The following is a 19,056-nucleotide window of genomic DNA, read 5'->3' on the forward strand; positions in this document are numbered from 1 at the left end:
CTGCAGCACCTCCACAGGCACCGACACAAGTCTGTTCAAGTCTGTATTTGAAAGATACAAGCATATATTTGATATTCATTGTCCTATCGATTTTGACAGATTGTATTCTTTTGTGCTACACCGTTGTAAATTAAGTCAGTGACCAAAACATGGTATTGATTAAAAAGTCCTCTTTTTTCCTTTTTAATATGTTTTCACTCCACCTACGCACCTGTCAACAAGGTGTGCAAGAAATGTTTTGACAGAAATCAACTTTCTGAAATGCAGTTATTTTACACCCAATGTCTGAATTGTTTTATATTTATATGTGAAATTTTGCCAGTGGTGGAGATACCTATACAGCAATGTAAAAATACTCCACTATAAGTAAAAGTCCCACATGAAAAAACTTACTTAAGTAAAATAGAGTAGTAGAAGCAAAATGCAGCAAAGTGTAGTTAAAGTATTGAGGTAAAAGTAGTATTTTAGTCCCTCTGACTGATATATTATTATATGACATCATTAGATTATTAATAATAAAGCATCAGTGTTAGAGCAGCATGTTACTGTTGTAGCTGCTGGAGTTGGAGCTAGTTTCAACTACTTTATATACAGTTAGCTAGTTTAGTCTAGAGGTCCCCAACCTAGGGGTCAGGCCTCTCCAAAGGGTCACCAGATACATCTGAGGGGTCATGAGATGACTAACGGGAGAGGAAAGAAAGAAAAAACTAAGTTATGATGAATAAATCAGTTTTCAGTATTTAGACATTTTGTCAGATCTTTGAATTTTTGCTGAAATATTGGATCATTTGAACATTTAGGGAAAAATCACTGTTTGATGGCGCTGTTAACTACTCATGAAATGTGACCCTGACTACACGCTGCTTTTTGTAAGACGTCAAAAGCCTATCAAAAAGTTGTAAACCACTAATTTAATCTTTAACAATGTGTTGTATTTTAAAAGCTTGTTATATTATCCATTGTGTCAAATCTCCATCTGAAAAGTAATTTAATATTACAAGTACCTCAAAATTGTACTTAAATACAGCACTTTAGTAAACGTAGTTAGTTACTTTCCACCACTGCACAAGGCGAACTACCAGATATTTTTCTCTAAAATTTCAAATGAACACATGGCCAGCATCCTGTCAGTGAAGTTATTTCATTCCCTTAACAGGTGTATGTTTGATCAAGTTTAGACCTCTTTAGCCCTCTGCTGGTGTTTGTGCACTGCTGCAGTTTTAATTGGAGCTGAGATAAACATAGGGATCAGAGACTTGCTGTACACAGGGTCCCAAAGGCCTTCTGTGAGACAAATCTGGTATGTCTGTTGATATACCAGGCTGCAGAATTCCTCCTTTTTCTTTCCCGACCAAACCACGAGTTTCTCAATCAGCTTGTAGATACTGCCCACAAACAAGATGTCCTCTTGACTGTGTTTACTGCATTCAGGTCGCAGTTGGGTAGACATATTGGCCTGTCTGGTTATTTGGGTTAATGCTGGCTAGTCATACTGTGGATTAACGTTGGCAAAACAGAGCCGCTACCTGCCCCTAATCACACAATATACAGCTGGCAGGATAACTAAGACAATCTATTTGTTTCTATTTCTTCTTTATTTCTTAACTCTTTATAAAAGAAAATCACTTTTTTCATCTCCACCACTCAGAAGATCAAATATAATCATATAGAATCACTCAGCAGTCTATATTTTTAAATACCCTTTAAGCAGGACACATTTTTCTGAGGTACATTTTTACATTAGAAATTTAAATGTGTTGTATTATACCAAAATATTAATGTAAATTAGTGTGGTACATTTACATCTCTGTATTTAGGGTAAAATCCAGTCATATTTCCAATTTTTAACACTTCTGTTTCAGTTCTGTACCTTCCATATGTATTTAAGAAGGAAAAAAATGCAATTATGAGTTATCATTTGTATGCAGACATAGTAAGATGACCTCCGGGAACAATTAGCTCTCTTATGTGAACACCATGTTCAACAAGGTTAGGGTCTAGTATGCTCCTGTACCCAGACTTAATAGACCTGAAAGCAAAAGAAATACCGCACCCTTTGGAGAATCTTCTTAGAAACCTTGCAAAACAAACAAACAAACAAAAAAACCTTTCCAGAAAACCAAATCAAATTAAATTAAAAATCAAAGCATTTTTCAGTAAAAGATTAATAATTTATTATTTCTGTTCTTGTATTGCTCTGTATCAGAGCAGCAGCTCAAAGTTTGGCACTTGACTTTTCTAACATTATGTGTGAGGATCAACTATTACATTGGTACATCAAAACATTCACAACCAATGTTTTTTCTTCCTAACTGTGTTAAGGCTATTTAAACAGCGTGGTCTCTCATACCGACTCTTTTTCAGAGATATGACGACAGTCAGAAATGAAAAAAACTAATTATTAGTAAATACTGTATATTAAAGATTATCTGTGCAAATACCTCAATTTGAGATGTTTAAGACATGGATCTAACATGTTACACATCTGCTAGTACAAGAACGCATTGCATAATTAAAAAACAGAAGGTGATAAACATTTCCAGAAAATCATTTAAAAGAACCATTTCAGACGTTGACTACAATCATGATTATCAATAGTTACAATTTGTCTAAAACAAAATGAAATAAACTGGGGTAATGTAACTATACATATCGACCACATACTAATTGCATAAGGTGTTTGACATTTTTACAATGCGTTACAGTACACATCTCAGCACTTATAATCCATTCTGAATGCATAAATGTGGCAACACCCAAGTTCATTATAAGCACATTACATGCATTAACACCTTTTTATAATAATCATTTCAGAAAAAACAGTGCAATGAAATGTTCTGACATCATGGTGATTAAATGATTACATACTTTCACCAGAAGCTGTCAACCCCTTTGTTTTTGCATTATGTGTTGCTACTGGCATTAAGTGTCATGTTTTTGATTACATTGCAGATAGTATATTGATGTGCTTATAATGCCTTGTGAGCAACACACTTTAAGTACATTTAACCTGCTATATTATAGCAGCCTCAAGTAGAGGCATGGTCACGCAAGCATCATTTGGTTTTGTGTAATTCCTATTCTTGACCGAGATGAGTTGTTTCATACCAAGAAATAATTTTCAGCATAATAAAGAGGATTAAAGTACACTATCTTTTAAACCTAAACATCATTGACACATTTTTTTATAGGGTAGATGATGTCTACACAGGCCATAGTACAGACACATATGGCAGTGATTCTAGTGTGCAGAACGTACATAACAACAAATCAAAAGTTTCTCATGAAATACACATCCTCAGAGATTCTACTGTATAAGGCAGAGACACGTGACAGTCTTTGATGTAAAAATCCTACATGTACCGCCCAGATTTAAAGTTGATTTTGTACCAGCACAATGTGAATGTTCATGAAAACATCTTCAATCCTAAGACTTTTGTAAGACCCTAGCTTCAACTACGATGGCAGGATTCTCAATGTCAGCTTTGCTCTGAACCATCCTCAGCTCCAGCTGTGCAGGGCTAGGCCTTTTTCCAGGGCCGGCCATCTCTGAGAGGAAAAAAGATGAGAAGGAGAACGGTTCAATGAAAATACTATGATTTTAGACTTTGGCTTACTGGTCAACTCAGCAGTCAAAGGGTAATATGCAGCTATAAAAGAAGCAGTTAATTACAGGTTCATTTCAGTTCATCAGCAGGTCATTACGTGCTTGCCTCCTTCTACGTGTAATTTACTTTTACTCAAAACATTACAACACCAGACACACTAAGTAGAGTTAAGTAATCAACTGAAATGTGTTTCTCGACAATCATATTAACGTATATTAATGGTTCACATATTACTGTTGATTGTGTGAATACATTACCGGGAGCAAACACTGTTCCTGTGTGTCTACTACAAAAGCCGTTACCGTAAAGTAGAAAGACCACAAACAGACGAGGATAAACAAACACACACACATCCTACCGTTAGCATAAGTAATGGTCCTCTGGATGACGTGGTGCATGACTGAAACAGTCTTTTCACAGGCAGCCTGTGAAAAATAAAAGAAGGACTAGATTACATCCAGCTGGCGTCATTAGATTTCCTCAGTTTACTGATTTAAACAGCCAAGTGTGTTTCTGACCTTCAGGTCTTTAGGGTGATGGTGGGTCCAGGCCAGCAACATGGCAGCAAACAGGTCTCCTGTCCCCACAAATACAGCATCAACTTTGGGGATGTCCATGCAGATTTTCTGACTGCTGTTGGTCCCATCTGGTTTCACTACAGTGAGGAGGACAGACATGGTAGTGATGTTGAAATTGACAGGGACAATAGATACAGAATTTTTATGTACAGTCATGGTTAAAAATATTGGCACTCCTGCACTTCTGTCAGATAATGCACCATGTCTCACAGAAAATGATTGCAATTACAAATGCTTTGGTATTCACATGTGTATTTCTTTTGTTTGCATTGGAATAGACAAAAAAAACTGAAAAAAGTAAAACCTGACTAAAATCCCCACATAACTCAAAAAATGGACTGGACAAAATTATTGGCACCCTCAGCTTAGTATTTGGTAGCACATCCTGTGGAAAAAAATCAATCGCTTCCTGAAACCATGAACGAGTTTCTTACACCACTTTTACTTTACACCATTTTTGACCACTCCTCTTTTGCAAACTGCTCAATCTTCCGGTGCCAGAAGCAGAAAAGTAACCCCAAAACATCTTAAAACCTCCACCATGTTTGACTGAAGGGCCCATATTTTTTTCTTTCAAGCTCTCATATTTTACCAAACAGCTCTATTTTGGTCTCATCTGTCAGTAAGTTTTCCCAGAAGGATATTGGCTTTGTCACGTCAGTTTTGGCAAACTCCAGTCTGGTTTTCTTATGCCTTTGTGTCAAGAGTGGTCTCCTACCATAGTGTCAAGTGAAGGGGTGTCAATATTTTTGGCCATGACTGTAGATGATCTTATACATCTCATTAGGCTAACTGACAACGTAAGCATCCCCACTCATTACAATGTTGTACTTTTATCCTGTTTACCCAAAAACCTCAAGTCTCAAGTACAGACAGATCTAAATAAAGACTGTGGCAGTGAGTAGACTCTGGCTGGAGAAAGTTGGCTGTACTTTACCTGTTTTTTGACTTCCAAGGGCCACCAGGAACTGGTCCCCACATTTCGAGGGCAGATCTGTACTAGTGAGGACCACAGTCTCTGGACCCATTTTATGAAGCAAGTCCATCACCTGGAGAATAGAAATGGTCCCATTTACTCAAGCTATTGAGCCGCTTGGTGTCGCAAACTAAATCAAAATAAGGCACAATGAGAAGTGCTGCACTCACCTCAAAAGCATCTGACTCTGTGCTGATTTTCCTCCCAGTTAAAAGTCTGTTTAGACAAAGGGAGAGGTCACAGATGCTTCCATGATAAAAAAAACGTTAAACACACACTTTCCCTCACCTGCATCCTGTACAAACATTTATTAAACAGGATTTGTTAAACACCTCACCAGATAGAGAAACATGTATCACACCATTTACCAGCAGATGTCTATTATCTCTGTCTCTTTCTATTAGATAATAATGCCAAATTTCCTTAATTCTCTTTTTCTCTTTTTTATTTTCTTCAGTGATGATTAGAAGTGCACTCACTCTGCTTCAAACTGGTTGGGGGTTAGGATGTCGGCCAAATGCACCACTTTGTCCCTGTAGACCGGCAGCAGGTTCTCTGGGACGTACTGTGACAGGAAGTAAACACAAGATTTTTTCTTATCCAAAAGTTTGTTTTTCAACCAACTTACAAGTGACAATTAGTTTAACAAAATGATGAAAACTTTATGAATGAAAGGTGAGCAAATGCCTTTAATATCATTTGATTTAGAGAAGAAGAACATATGAAGGGAATTTACTGTACCATAGCACCTTGGTCTCCCATAACAGGATCGCAAACTGCAGAAAAGAACAAAGAAATGTAAGCTTTATTTGGACTTAAAAGTTACACTAGATAAAGTTTCATAGTTCACATTTAGGAGTAAAATAACTAAGCTTACACTCACCATATACCAAGCTGGGATTGGCCTTCTTCAGCTCCTGAATAATGTCAACCACCATCTCCAGGAAGGACGTGTCCCTGCTGTACCCTGCGGAGGAAAGTGTATAAACGATGAAAAAAAAGAACAAAGTAATACAGAAACATCTGAAATTAGTATGATTATCATTATCATTATTATTATTATTAGGAAACTACTCTACTATACATAATTATATTTGATGCTTTTTTTCTAACACAACCCAGTCTCTGATATTGCCATTTTACCAGTAGTGTGACATCAATACACAACATATGCACGCTTATGTTAACCAAACTGTTGATAAATTATGTAAATAAAACAAGTAAAATGTGAAGCTTATAAGATCAGATTTTTCATGCGTTCATGATCAAACCACTTCACGACTGTCTTTGGCAGCCCGAAACAAATACACCGTCAGTCAAATAAATGCAAGTAGATATTTTGGATCAACATAACAGTAACTTCAGGAAAAATACAGCAGAACATAGTAAATGTATTGAATTTCTGTCTATTGAGGCTGCGGTTAGATAAATTTGCATCTCCACAAACAGTACAAAACATAAGCTGTTCATGATCTACGCCTCTGTGTTTTACGCCTCCTCTTCCTCCCATTTCTTTACTCTCATCCACATGGACACACTCCTTTGACTCACCTGTGAGGATGTAGTCATAGTGGTTCACCTTATTGAGTTTAATACCCTCATACAGCACATTCAGCTCCTCTGCTGTCAGTACTTGCCCCTTCCAGTGGGCGTAACCTGAGATACAAAAGATAAAAATGGCAGACAGGCAAGTTCTTAATGCTGCTTGGCTTTAATCAAAAACACAAATAAAGAGGATTGAAGCTGGCAAAAGAGTCTTTTGAAAATGTGCTCCCGGGAGAATCACACTGCAGTGTCAATGAAGAGAACGGACGTATAAAAAAAGACATGTTAAGATATTTTCTGACTTTGAGAAACAAAAGTCTGACGAGTGCAACATAAACCGAGAAAAACACTTTAACACTGTGTATAAACCTCAAGACATGACATGTAAGTGTTTTTCTCCTCTTTGCTCTGTCTTCTCATTCCCTCCTCACTCCCTCTGCTGAGGTCCCCCTCCTTCTCTGTGCTGTCCAGGGCCAAACGGGGCCTCCACACTGACTGAATGGGATGTCTGTATCCTGGCTGTCAGCTTCCCCCTTCCTTTGTCTCTCCTTCACCATTAACCTAGAATAAACCCCTGAAAGCTCTTCTGACTGCAAATGATTGGACACAGAGTGGACGCTCACAAACTTGCATCCATACTGGAGCGCAGCGTTCACACGGAGCCCCAATCTGACTCGGTGCCAGGGAGTGCACCTCCTGCAGTGAGAGACTTAACAGAAAGCTTTCTGCAGGGGAAAGTTTACTTACGCCTCCACTGAGAACTAAACTTCTAAATAATTATAATGACGTTTGCACATGGTACACTGGTATAAATTAGATGAGTGATTACAGCCTACACAGTAATGTAATTTAGTCTATATGCTCAAGACTGTAAACTTTTCCTCTCTCAAAAGACCAAATGTTTATATTGATTTAAGTGGTTGCTGTGCAAATGTCTCCTGCTCCTGTGGTGAAAACACATTCTTCACATACTTTGCCGCATGAACCCAGATTATATTCCTATCCTCTCTGCAGGGGGTTTGAGCCAACAAGTTTCAATTTAAGCAATGTTGTCTCAATGAGTAACAGTACTGCACTACTGTATCAAATAATAACATAACATTATTGAGATCAACCTCTAAACTGTGTGTGATCACCAGGATTATGCAACACTAGCAGAAATGACTTCCTTTCACCGAAATGTCACAATTTTTGGTCATGTGACCTCTCATCAGAAGCACGAGACGTTTTGGGAAACAAGGGTGTTGCTGTGTTTCAAGTCCAGACTATCGTACATACTTATTCTGTACAGTATACACTAATCTTTATAGTGTACTGTAGTGTAGTTTTACTGAAGGCAGTAAGTTTAATGTCTGCATTGTATTGATTTTGCTCATTTTGCTTGTACTAAACCTGTTTCATGGCCTCTACTCAACTGTTTGTTCAACTATCCAAATGCAGTATATTAAAGTGAGGCCATGTAACAGCTGAAAGAAGATATGTTACCTTCTTCTCTTTAGAAGAAAAAGCTGAATTCATCAGCAATAAAACATACCACTAATCATTTCAATACATGCAGGGATTTAACTGTTTAAGCCTCAGTTTACGGTGACTGTTTGTTAATGTTAGCAGACTTTAGATATTACAGTTAAAGTGACATTACGGAGTCAGTTTTCTGACTTTATTTACAGCCATTTCTCTCGCTCTCAGTCAGGCCAAGTCATGATGGGGTCTTTAAAGCAGCTGACTACAGAGAAGCTTGAGCAATATAGAGAAATCCAACATTTCGTCATCCTCTAGTTTCTTCATGTGGCCACAGTCTAATTAGTATTAAAATATGTTTATAATTACAGCCTTAGATAGATAATATCACATTATTCAAGATTATTTTTACTTTACTGCCATTAAAATGTTTTAACATTGAACAACAGTATAACATTCTTTATATTCCTTGATTCTTACAAAAGACTTAAGCTACTGCTATAATAAATTAGAACATGCTTATTTTCAGTACTAATTAATCCGCTTGTTGTTTTTTCAATTAATCAATACTTGTTGTGTCGATAAAATAAATAGGGTCATTTCCCAGTTATAAGTGAAGTCTTTAAATGTCTAATTTTGTCCAATTTAAACGGTCATAATTACAAAAATATTCAGTTTATTGTGCAACAAATAATTTGAGAAGCTGAAACCAGCTCATTTCAGCGTACTTCCTTAAAAAATTACAATTATTTGATTATCAAAATATTGGACAATGAATTTTCTGATTAACTGACTAATTGTTGCAGTTCTGTAATAAATGCTGCACATAAATTATTTATTTAATGAAGAACTTATCATCACAATGAAACACTTTACTTAAAAAGGGGAGTAAATTTCTAGTAAATGATCCTCAAAGGTGACGACTAATGAGAACTGAATTTGTTCTGGAAACATCAGATGATTGTTAAAATCAAATTTCGGTCAGCAGATTAAACATATAATATTCAAATTAAGTGACGCACTCCCACATGATCCCAAAGTAAATCCAGAGATAACAGAGAAGGAGGATAAAGTGATTCTTAGTGAACATTAACTTTCTGAGTTAATTTATCCAACTTAAACTGTACACACTCTAAACTGAATGACCACATGACTCTTACATACAGAGTTCATCGAGGTCGGCGCAGTCATGAGGCAAAGTACAAAAATCTAGGACAGTGATTAACTCTACAGGACATGAAGTGCTGTCATATCTTTGCCTCCACACCAGAGTCACCTAATTTAATCCAACGTACACACTAGAGTCTTAAACAAATACGGTTTTGTTTGCATTCATTGTTTCACACTCAAACATGCTTCTGTCCTTAAACAAACTCGAGCTGTAACTAACGACTGTTTTAGTCACCTATTAATCTGACAATTATTTGATTTGATTGACTCGCTTGCTCTCTAAAATGTATAAAAAAGAAAAGCATAAAATCATCACATCTGAGAAGCTGACATCTTCAAATTTTGGGAATGTTTGCGTTTAAGAATGACTAAAACGATTGTTGCAGCTTTATAACAAACCAAGCATATTTGAATAAAACATTTCACACTGATTTTTAAGTTTTGACACCTGCATTGTTTCTATAAAGTAGATGTCTTTTCATGTGTTGGTACAAGATACGAACAAAACGGGGCCCAGCTGGTAGAGACATCATTGCTCCACAGTGCATCTTTAAACTACTGTATGATGTTATATTCATGTAAAATGTGTAAGAGTAATACAACAAGCCTCATATCCAGATAAAAAAGAGACAAAACGTTGATTTAATGAAGTGTAAAATGATCTTCTTTGTGAAACTGAATAGAAATCACTTAATTTTCCTCACACAGGTCATTTAAAAGCATTCAGAGCAAACCTGTGTGATTGGAGAACTGCACAGAGTTGATAGAGTCCACTTCAAAGCCCAAAACCTGAGGAGAGAGAGAGAGAGAGAGAGAGAGAGAGAGAGAGACATGAAGCAGCTGTGAAAACAAAGAACAATGAAGTCTGTACAAGTTTTGTTCTAAAAGAGTTTCTGACTTTCATTGAACTGCGGGAACAAGGTGGTGGATTACTGTGCACGCTATAAATCATATATTTACATTTCTCTACTTTTATGAGGATCTGAATGCCTTCTTCAGCCTTTTCTGTGGACTGAATGAAAATCAACCTGCAAAGACATGAAACTTATTTGACATAAGGACTATAAAAGAGATCCTCGTGTCAGCTTGTAGTGTTGATACAGTGATTTTTTGGCAACAAATACACATGACGTTCACTGTAATGGATTTACAAATGAAAACTTGTAGAAAGTTTGATTCATATGGAAATGCACACTCACAATTCTTTAAAAAACTACTCTGTGCTTTCTAATATTGCCGGCACCAATATAAAAAGTTATTTCTAATATTTATGTAGGTATTTGTAGAAACATTGATGAGGTTCTTTTGTTGTTTCTTTTCTTTCCACATGGGCACAAACAACTATCATCTAGGTTCAAGATTTTTCAAGTCTGTTTTAAAACAACCTTCAGGTGTCCATATGAACTGTGAAACATGATTTTACTCGCTGTAATCATTCATCTTGTTCACACTGGTTATTAAAATATCCCCTTTAAATGTGCTTTCAATGCAATAGATGGGGGCCAAAATCCACAATGTGTCCACATAGATTTTGTCCAAAAATGCATTTAAAAGTTGATGTGACGCTTACATGAGGCTACAGCAGTCTGAGTGAGTCATATCAAGTGGATCTGCCATATTTACATGGTCTTTTTTTTAAGCATCAAATTTCCTCTTTGTGTTCCCCTGTTGAGCGGTGGTTGAAGTATAGTAACAAAAAGAGGGACATTAGCACTAAAAATAAAGACTTGATTTGACTTATTTTTTGCAGCTGAAGCTTCATATTAGCCACAGATAAACTTTTACATAGATGTTTTGCACAGAAGCAGGCTTGTGGAGGCTCACGTTCACTAAGATTGTAAGTGTATTACTGAAGAAGGGATCTTCTAATGGTCAGTATGAACAAGAGAAATTATTACAGCAAGAAAAACATGTCTCAATGTGCATCTAGACTCCTGCATGTTGTCTTAAAACATACATTAAAACCTCCACCATCCTCTGTTAAATTAATTTCAGTTAAAACTTGCAGCATTTAAAACTAGTTTGCACTGCTTCCTACCTGTAGCTGCTCTAGTTGATAATTAATGTGAATATAACAGGCAGCCTGTCAATCATGGTGAAACTCTGGATTATAATACTACAGCACATTTCCGCTCAATGATATTTTAGCTTTATTTATATTTTTACATTTACATTTTACATTATAAGTTATAAAAAAAATATTAAAAGAAGGTGGGGAAAAAAATCAGTAATCGGCCTCTGATGTTCACAGTGAAAGGATCCTGTTAATAACACATTCATGACTCCTCTCACAGATCAGGAAGTCGTAATAAATAAAATACAACCACATGAGCTTACAGATCTGGGCCAGTGTTTACCTGCAGAGGGAAGGTAGCCGACTTGTTCCCGACGTAACCCCTGACAACGTGACTCTGAACGGACAACACACGACACTCCATCCTGGCTGCTACACTGGCTGCGTTTAAAGACACCGAACAGACAACAAATGGACGCGATAAATCCTAAAGTAGCATTAAAACTGTGTCCACTAGGCTCTGACACGCTGAAACTTAGCATGTGAGCAATACAACTCCAGCAGTGAAGGACGACCGTGCCCCTACTGACAGTTCCGGTTTCTCTTCAGGCAGCTATAAGGACACCTACACTGGTGCGTTCACAGGCGCCAGAGAAATGTGGGACACGCCAAATTCTACCAGTAGAGTTCACTGACAGCTTTTTCCTTTTTAAAAATATGTTTTTTATTTAAGGGTCATTCCCCAGGTCATTTTATATTTATAAATATGAATTAAAATTAACTTTAAAATACGTTTTAGTACCAAGTAAAGCGTCCTCCACATTGATCTAATTGCAAATTTAAGATATATAATGTAAAAAATAAAAATAAAATAAAAAACCTACCTAGAATAACCTAGAAAAATAGCATGTGTTATCTGCCCCCCATCTCAAACACTACACTTTATCATGAAATATAATGATTTAAATGCACCAGAGTAATAATATATTGTTATATATAATAAAATAAGTCAATAAATGAAGATCATAAGAAAGCTTTAGGATAAAAGTGAGTTTTCAATAGCGACTTCATTGAAGATACTACATAAAATTACATATACTGATTCAAAACAGCATATCTACATTGACAATAAACAAAAATAGATACATGAATAACAAATAAAATAAATAATATGTACATATACACATTACTGTATATAAAATAATTTTCATGTGAAACTGACTTTCTGTTTTCAAGAGCATGAAATGACCTCCGGATGCATGTACAATGCAATCAATAAACGAATGACACAATGAATTCCCTGTGCAATGACTCTACATTACTGATCAAACATGGGCTACATACACATACATTACTTTTGCATGAAGTTCATATTCAGATCGTACAGTAGACATGTACAAACTGTTGTAAATGACTGTAGCTACTGGTCAAATAGCTGTATATATCTCCCTGCATGTATATAACCCTGTATACATGTATGCACCTAAAGCAACGTTTTACATTACCCATGCACTATACTTGAACTCTGTATAAATAGTTTACAGTGACAGTTTGACCTATATATAGACACTGCATTTATGTTGTTGTCCATATATGGACAATTCTGTGGTGCATGTAACCAAATGTTACTAACTGCAAGTCAACCTGAACCTTGATGAGGCCTCAGCAGTCTGAAAAACCCTCTGATGACATAAGATTTTGATGAATTGAGGTGAGCATTTCAGTTACCACCAGAGGGCAGAAGAGGACATAGATTTGCTTTATTTGTTCATCACCATAATTGAACAAACTATGAGCTTCAGAACTAAAGAAACCTTTTTGGTGAGAGGATAAAACCTCTCCAAGAATTAAAAAAATATCCTGTTGCCTTTGATTTCTGGATCATGACCTTCACAGAATTTTTATGTTCATATATTTTAGTTACAGTACTTATCAAAGCCAGGGGTATAAGTCAAGATATGAGGTGAGGAAAAAGGGAAGTGTTTTGATCACCCAAATTAGGTTTTAAATAATCAGATAAGCCTTGGTTCTTTAAAGAGATATGGTCATATTAAATCATCTCAGGCTTTTAATGTTATTTCAGCATGCCAATCACGTATCTTTTTTTTCCCCTATTCATTTTTTAAGGACTATGCAAACAGACCAACACTGCAAATGTACCAATCTGAAGACCTAAAACTGGATAACAAGGAGTTTTCTGATTCTGCTATTGATGCCGCTCGGCCTTTGTGGGTCAGGGGTTCAGGGAGAGGATGGATATCTTAGTGAGACGGGTGAGATCAAGGCCAGTGAGTTTCAGAAGCTGAAGGATCGACTGAGCACACAGACCCTGACATGTGGGTGAGGAGCACAGAGGCCAGAGGACGGCAACAACAACAAGAGCCAGATGGATGAGCTGAAAGTTGAGCTGATCATCACTAAAACGTACATGGAACAGCTGCAGGGAAAGATGTGTGTGTATGTGTGTGTGTGTGTGTGTGTGTGTGTGTGTGTGTGTGTGTGTGTGTGTGTGTGTGGGGGGGGGGGGGGTTATTAATAATAATGCTGTTGAGAGATGCGATTGAAGTGTGTCAGTGCACTGTTGTACTTATTTCAAACTCTGCATAAATCCTTAAAACGTGGAATGGATAATAAAATACTGAATAATATGTGTGCGTCAATGGAAAAATCCTTGGACTTAATTGAGTTTTAAAATGTGTGTAAAGTGATATTAAACACATTCAAGAGTCATTGTTTTATTTTACAGTCCCAGTTGACTGACAGTGAGAGAGAAAAAAGGCTGCAGAAAAAAAAGATTAAATAATAAATCATTTATGTGTTTGAAATCATACAAATGTATTTGTACAAGTCATGCGTTAAGTGTCAGGGTTATCCTGTGCAGGCATAGAGAATTCCTTGAAATAGTCCATAAATGGCTGCCACACATTATAAAATTTCTTAGTACAGCATTGAGAGGAGTATCTCAATTTCTCTAGCTTTAAACAGGCCAGTACTTCTTCAAGCCAGCGTTTATGTGTTGGAGCCTTAGGGCTTCTCCAATTAAGAAGAATTAATTTCCTGGCAAGGAGTGTGACAAAAGCAACCACATTTGCTTGATTTGTTGAAAGTGTAATCCCTTCAGGTGAGACACCAAATATTGCCATAATTGGATTGGGGCTGATCCTTTTCTTACAAACACAAGAGATGCCATCAAAGATAGACAGCCAGAAGGAGCTCAACCTCGAGCACGACCAAAACATGTGGCTGAGGGTGGCTTCGGTCTGGTGACATCTTTCACATCTTGGATCTATATGTGGATATAGCTTAGCTAGTTTGCTCCGGGAGAGGTGAAGTCTATGAAATATCTTGAACTGAATCAGACCATGTCTGATACAAATGGAGGATGCGTTCACTCTACTCATTGCCAGTTGCCAGGTCACATCTGGTATCTGCAGGTTAAGATCCTCCTCCCATTTGGTCCTTACATGGTGAAGAGAAGGAACAGCTACATTTTGGATCGTGTCATATACAAATGAAACAAAGCCTTTTGTTTGTGGATCCCTTTTAACACAATCATGAATCCAATCTTCCTCTATGGCTACTAGGGAGGGCGAAAAGCATGTCTTAATGTAATTTCGAATCTGCAGATACCTGAAGAAATGAGTGTTTGGAATGTTGAAATGTACCTTTAGATAGTCAAATGAAATAAAAAGGCCATCTTTAAAGAAATCTCTTACACATATGAGACCTCTACTTTTCCACAGCTTAAAAGCTGGATCTATGAGAGAGGGAGGAAAGAAGGGGTTGGCGAGAATGGGACTTGACAAAAGCGGTTTCTTATGTCCAAAATGTATTCTAAATTGTGACCAAATTTGGAGGGAGCCCCCAATTACTGGATTATTTGTGTGATAGCGCTTACTAATCGGCATCGGAGCGCACGCCAAGGCAGCCAGTGAGTTGGGCAAGCTGGAGTGTTGTTCCATAAGTAACCATACTGGTGCCTCATGTTCAGAGATGTCAGATGTCCAATATGAAAGGGCATGAAGGTTAGCCGCCCAGTAGTAATGCATCAGGTTTGGTAACGCTAAACCTCCGTTTTCCCTCGGCCTCTCCAGAAAAACCCTGCCTAATTCGTGGCACAGTTCTGTTCCATATAAAGGTGGGTATGTGTTTATTCATTTCAGTAAAGAACGCTTTAGGAATGAATGTGGGGATCGTTTGAAAAAGAAATAAGAATCGTGGCATTATAGCCATTTTAATGGAGTTAATTCTTCCTGCCAACGATAATGGAAGGGACGACCATCTTGTCAAGTCCTGTTTAGCTTTTTCCAGTGCCACCTTAAAGTTATTTTCAAATAGATCTTTGAATCTCTCAGTAACATGTACACCTAAGTACTTAAAAGAGTCATGTGTAACCTTAAAGGGGAACATGTCAAAAGACCTCTGCTTCGCAGTTACACTTATAGGAAAAATCAGGCTTTTAGAAAAGTTTATTTTATAACCGGAAATTGCCCCAAATTTAGTGATCAGATCTAGTGCAACAGGTATAGATGTATCTGGGTGTGAAAGGTACAAAAGGAGATTGTCACAGTATAATGAAAGTTTATGGTTGAGGCCGCATCGGTCTATGCCCAATAAGCATAAGGTTCAACAGCGACATTGAACAATAGGGGTGACAAGGGACACCCCTGTCTCGTGCCCCTAAAAATTGGAAAGTAATCTGATATAAGGTTATTAGTACGTACAGAAGCCTGTGGATTAGAATACAAAAGATTTACCCAGCTACAAAATTTCTGTCCAAAACCAAACTTTCTAAGAGCTGCAAATAAATAATTGTACTCCACCCTGTCAAAGGCCTTCTGTGCATCTAATGATATAAGTACCTCTTGCGTGTGGTTGTGGTTCGGTGTATATATTATGTTAAAGAGACAACGTAAATTGCCGGCTAGTTGCCTGCCAGTCATAAAGCCTGTCTGATCTTTATGGATTATATTATGCATGGTTGGTTCAAGTCTCGCCGCAAGGGTCTTTGTTAAAATTTTATAGTCAGAGCAGAGCAAGCTGATTGGCCGGTAAGAGTCACATTTTAGCGGGTCTTTACCCTTTTTGAGAAGAACAGATATAGTTGCCTGCGTCATTGTTATAGGCAGAGTTTTCCTCTGCAAGGCTTCTTCATATACTTCACATAAAAGTGGTACCAATTTAGCAGGAAAGGTTTTATAAAATTCAATGGGGTAGCCGTCAGGGCCAGGGATAAGATTACAAATACAATAAGAATGTTTAGTCACTATTTTAATTCATATAGCTTGTCAACACATACATTATGTATCTACATGTCAGGCCTATAAAGCACATTGAGATTAAAACTGAAGAGAGTCAGATGTTTCAGTGACAGATTTGATGGTTTTATACGTTTTAAGGTTTGTTGTATTCTGTGTCATTATTCTCATATATGTTAAATTTTACATTTGCTAATGGTTATATGTAAATCTAAGTGTCAGTTTAATGAATAAGGATAAGGAATAAGGAAAATTTGAACAAACAAAACCAAAGTCAAACTACAAACCAGTAACGAAGCACATAGTTACATAAGTAGCCTACTATACTTGAATACAATTTTGGGGTACTTTTTGTAATATTTACTTTATTCCTCACTACATTTCAGAGGGAAGTCTTGCTGTGTGATAAACTGCACAACAGCATATGAAGGCAAGTTACATTTTCTTAAAGCAAAGGTATTCAGCTGTAAAATGTAAGCTTGCTCATCTTAATGCAGGCCTAAAGTGTGCAATGTGAGTTGTATAATGAGGGACAATTAATATTGGATCAAAATGTGAAAGTCTTGTACAGAGAGTGTAACGCTGAGTAAAGCCCGGGGCTGAAATGCATCTAATTTATTTTTGTTGCTGTGCATCATTAAAAAAGTGATATGAACTTGTTTGTGGGTGCTGATGACTTCATTTGTTATTTTTTGTGCAGAGGATACCTGCTGCTTAATACAGAAATGACACAGACTTTCTATGATGTGGAGGAGTCACTAACACTCCTGTACAGATGATCAGTAACCTGGATAATGTTATAACCATGCAGGGATCTTATTAACTGGGTTATGTTCTGTATCATCCTGATATATAACAACCAGGACAAGTCTCAAGAGGGACCAGTGCACATAAAAATACTGCCTGAAAGATGATGTTGATGACATGACACAGAGCAGAAGGTGAGTGAAGATGAATAAAGTTACATTGAAAATATAAAGTATCATAAAACATTTATATAATTTTGTTAAAATAAAAATATTACAATGAAAAGACCAGTTGCCTCAAGGGTGCTAGTGTCTCATCAAGGGCCCTACTTGCAACATTAAACTGCTCCTTTCAATTAAAGCCTAGAGAGGGCTGCAACTAATTTTTATTATCGATTACACAGTCAATTATTTTCTCGATTAGCTACTTGATTAGTGTTTTTTGTTGTTTTGTGAGAAAATGGTGAAAAATGTTGACCCCAAAGCCCAAGGTGATGTCTTCAAATGTTAAGACAAGATATTCAGTTTACTGTCACAGAAGATTAAAGAAAACAGAAAATATTCAAATCTGAGAAACTGAAAAAAGATAATTTTGACTTTTTTCTTAAAAAATGGCTCAAAGCAATTAATCGATTATCAAAATAGCTGTCGATTTATTTTCTCTCAATATACTAATTGTTGCAGCTCCAGTTCATACAGCATTCATATCTTCACACATTAAACAACAATGGTAAAATGCATAATATATGTGGTACATGTGAAATGTCCTAAAACAGCGTGCACAGTAATCCACAACACTGTTCCTGCAGTTCAGTAAAAGTCAGAAACTCATTTAGAAGAAAGCTTGTACAGACTTCATTGTTCTCTGTTTTCACAGCTGCTTCATGAAGGGGACTCTATCAACTCTGCAGTTCTCCAAACACATAGGTTGGCTGAGTGCTTTTAAATTAAATGGTTGTAGATGCATTTAATAGTTGGCAACTAATTTATTAATCTATAATTGATCATATAAAGTAATATCAATTAAATAAATGTAATAATATAACACAAACAAGGGACATTCTGACTGCATATTTATACAGTTACTTCTAATGATTAAGTACTTTTACACTTTTACTATTTGAGTGCCTGGAGGTCTGGAGTATTTTGAAATTGCTCCTTTAATTGGGAAAAAGCTGTGAATATTTATTCCACCACTGCTGAAAACACAACCGATGATAATTCATCACATATGGTAACAAATATAAACATCACCTGATGCAGACCAGACTGTGTATACAGATTATACAGAAGGACAGAGGGGGCAGTGATGGAAGAAGTATGCAGATCCTTTACCAATACAGCAATGTAAAAGAAGGAAAGGTACTGCATGAAGTAAAAGTAAAAATACAGAAGTATTAGCAGCAGAATGTAGTAAAGTATTGCAGTAAAAGTAGTGGTTTGGTCCCTCTGACTGGTATATTATTATATATGACATCATGAGATGATTAATACTGAGTCATCAGTGTTAGAGCAACATGTTACTGTTGTAGCTGCTGCAGCTGGAGTTAGTTTGAACTACTTTATATACAGTTACATAGTTTAGTCCAGTGGTTCCCAGCCTAGAGCTCATTCCCCCCCAAAGGGTCACCAGATACAAATCCGAGGGGTCATGAGATGATTAATGGGAGAGGAAAGAAGAAAAAACAAAGTTCTCACAC

At 36.8% G+C, this 19,056-nt stretch overlaps 1 protein-coding gene across 1 annotated transcript; it reads right to left on the reverse strand.

Annotated features, from left to right (window-relative positions):
• Positions 1–2,157: 2,157 nt before the first annotated feature.
• LOC133993097 (pyridoxal kinase-like) lies at positions 2,158–11,922 on the reverse strand. The gene is made up of 11 exons (XM_062431953.1): positions 11,696–11,922; positions 10,073–10,127; positions 6,714–6,818; positions 6,046–6,129; positions 5,904–5,938; positions 5,642–5,727; positions 5,333–5,378; positions 5,124–5,235; positions 4,127–4,263; positions 3,967–4,033; positions 2,158–3,549 (listed from the first exon to the last, which is right to left on the reverse strand). Exons 1-11 carry the CDS (start codon positions 11,774–11,776, stop codon positions 3,428–3,430), a joined length of 930 nt encoding a protein of 309 aa, XP_062287937.1. The 5' UTR covers positions 11,777–11,922; the 3' UTR covers positions 2,158–3,427.
• Between the last annotated feature and the right edge of the window lie 7,134 nt (positions 11,923–19,056).

This window comes from Scomber scombrus, chromosome 13 (assembly GCF_963691925.1).
Source record: "Scomber scombrus chromosome 13, fScoSco1.1, whole genome shotgun sequence".
Taxonomy (NCBI): domain Eukaryota; kingdom Metazoa; phylum Chordata; class Actinopteri; order Scombriformes; family Scombridae; genus Scomber; species Scomber scombrus.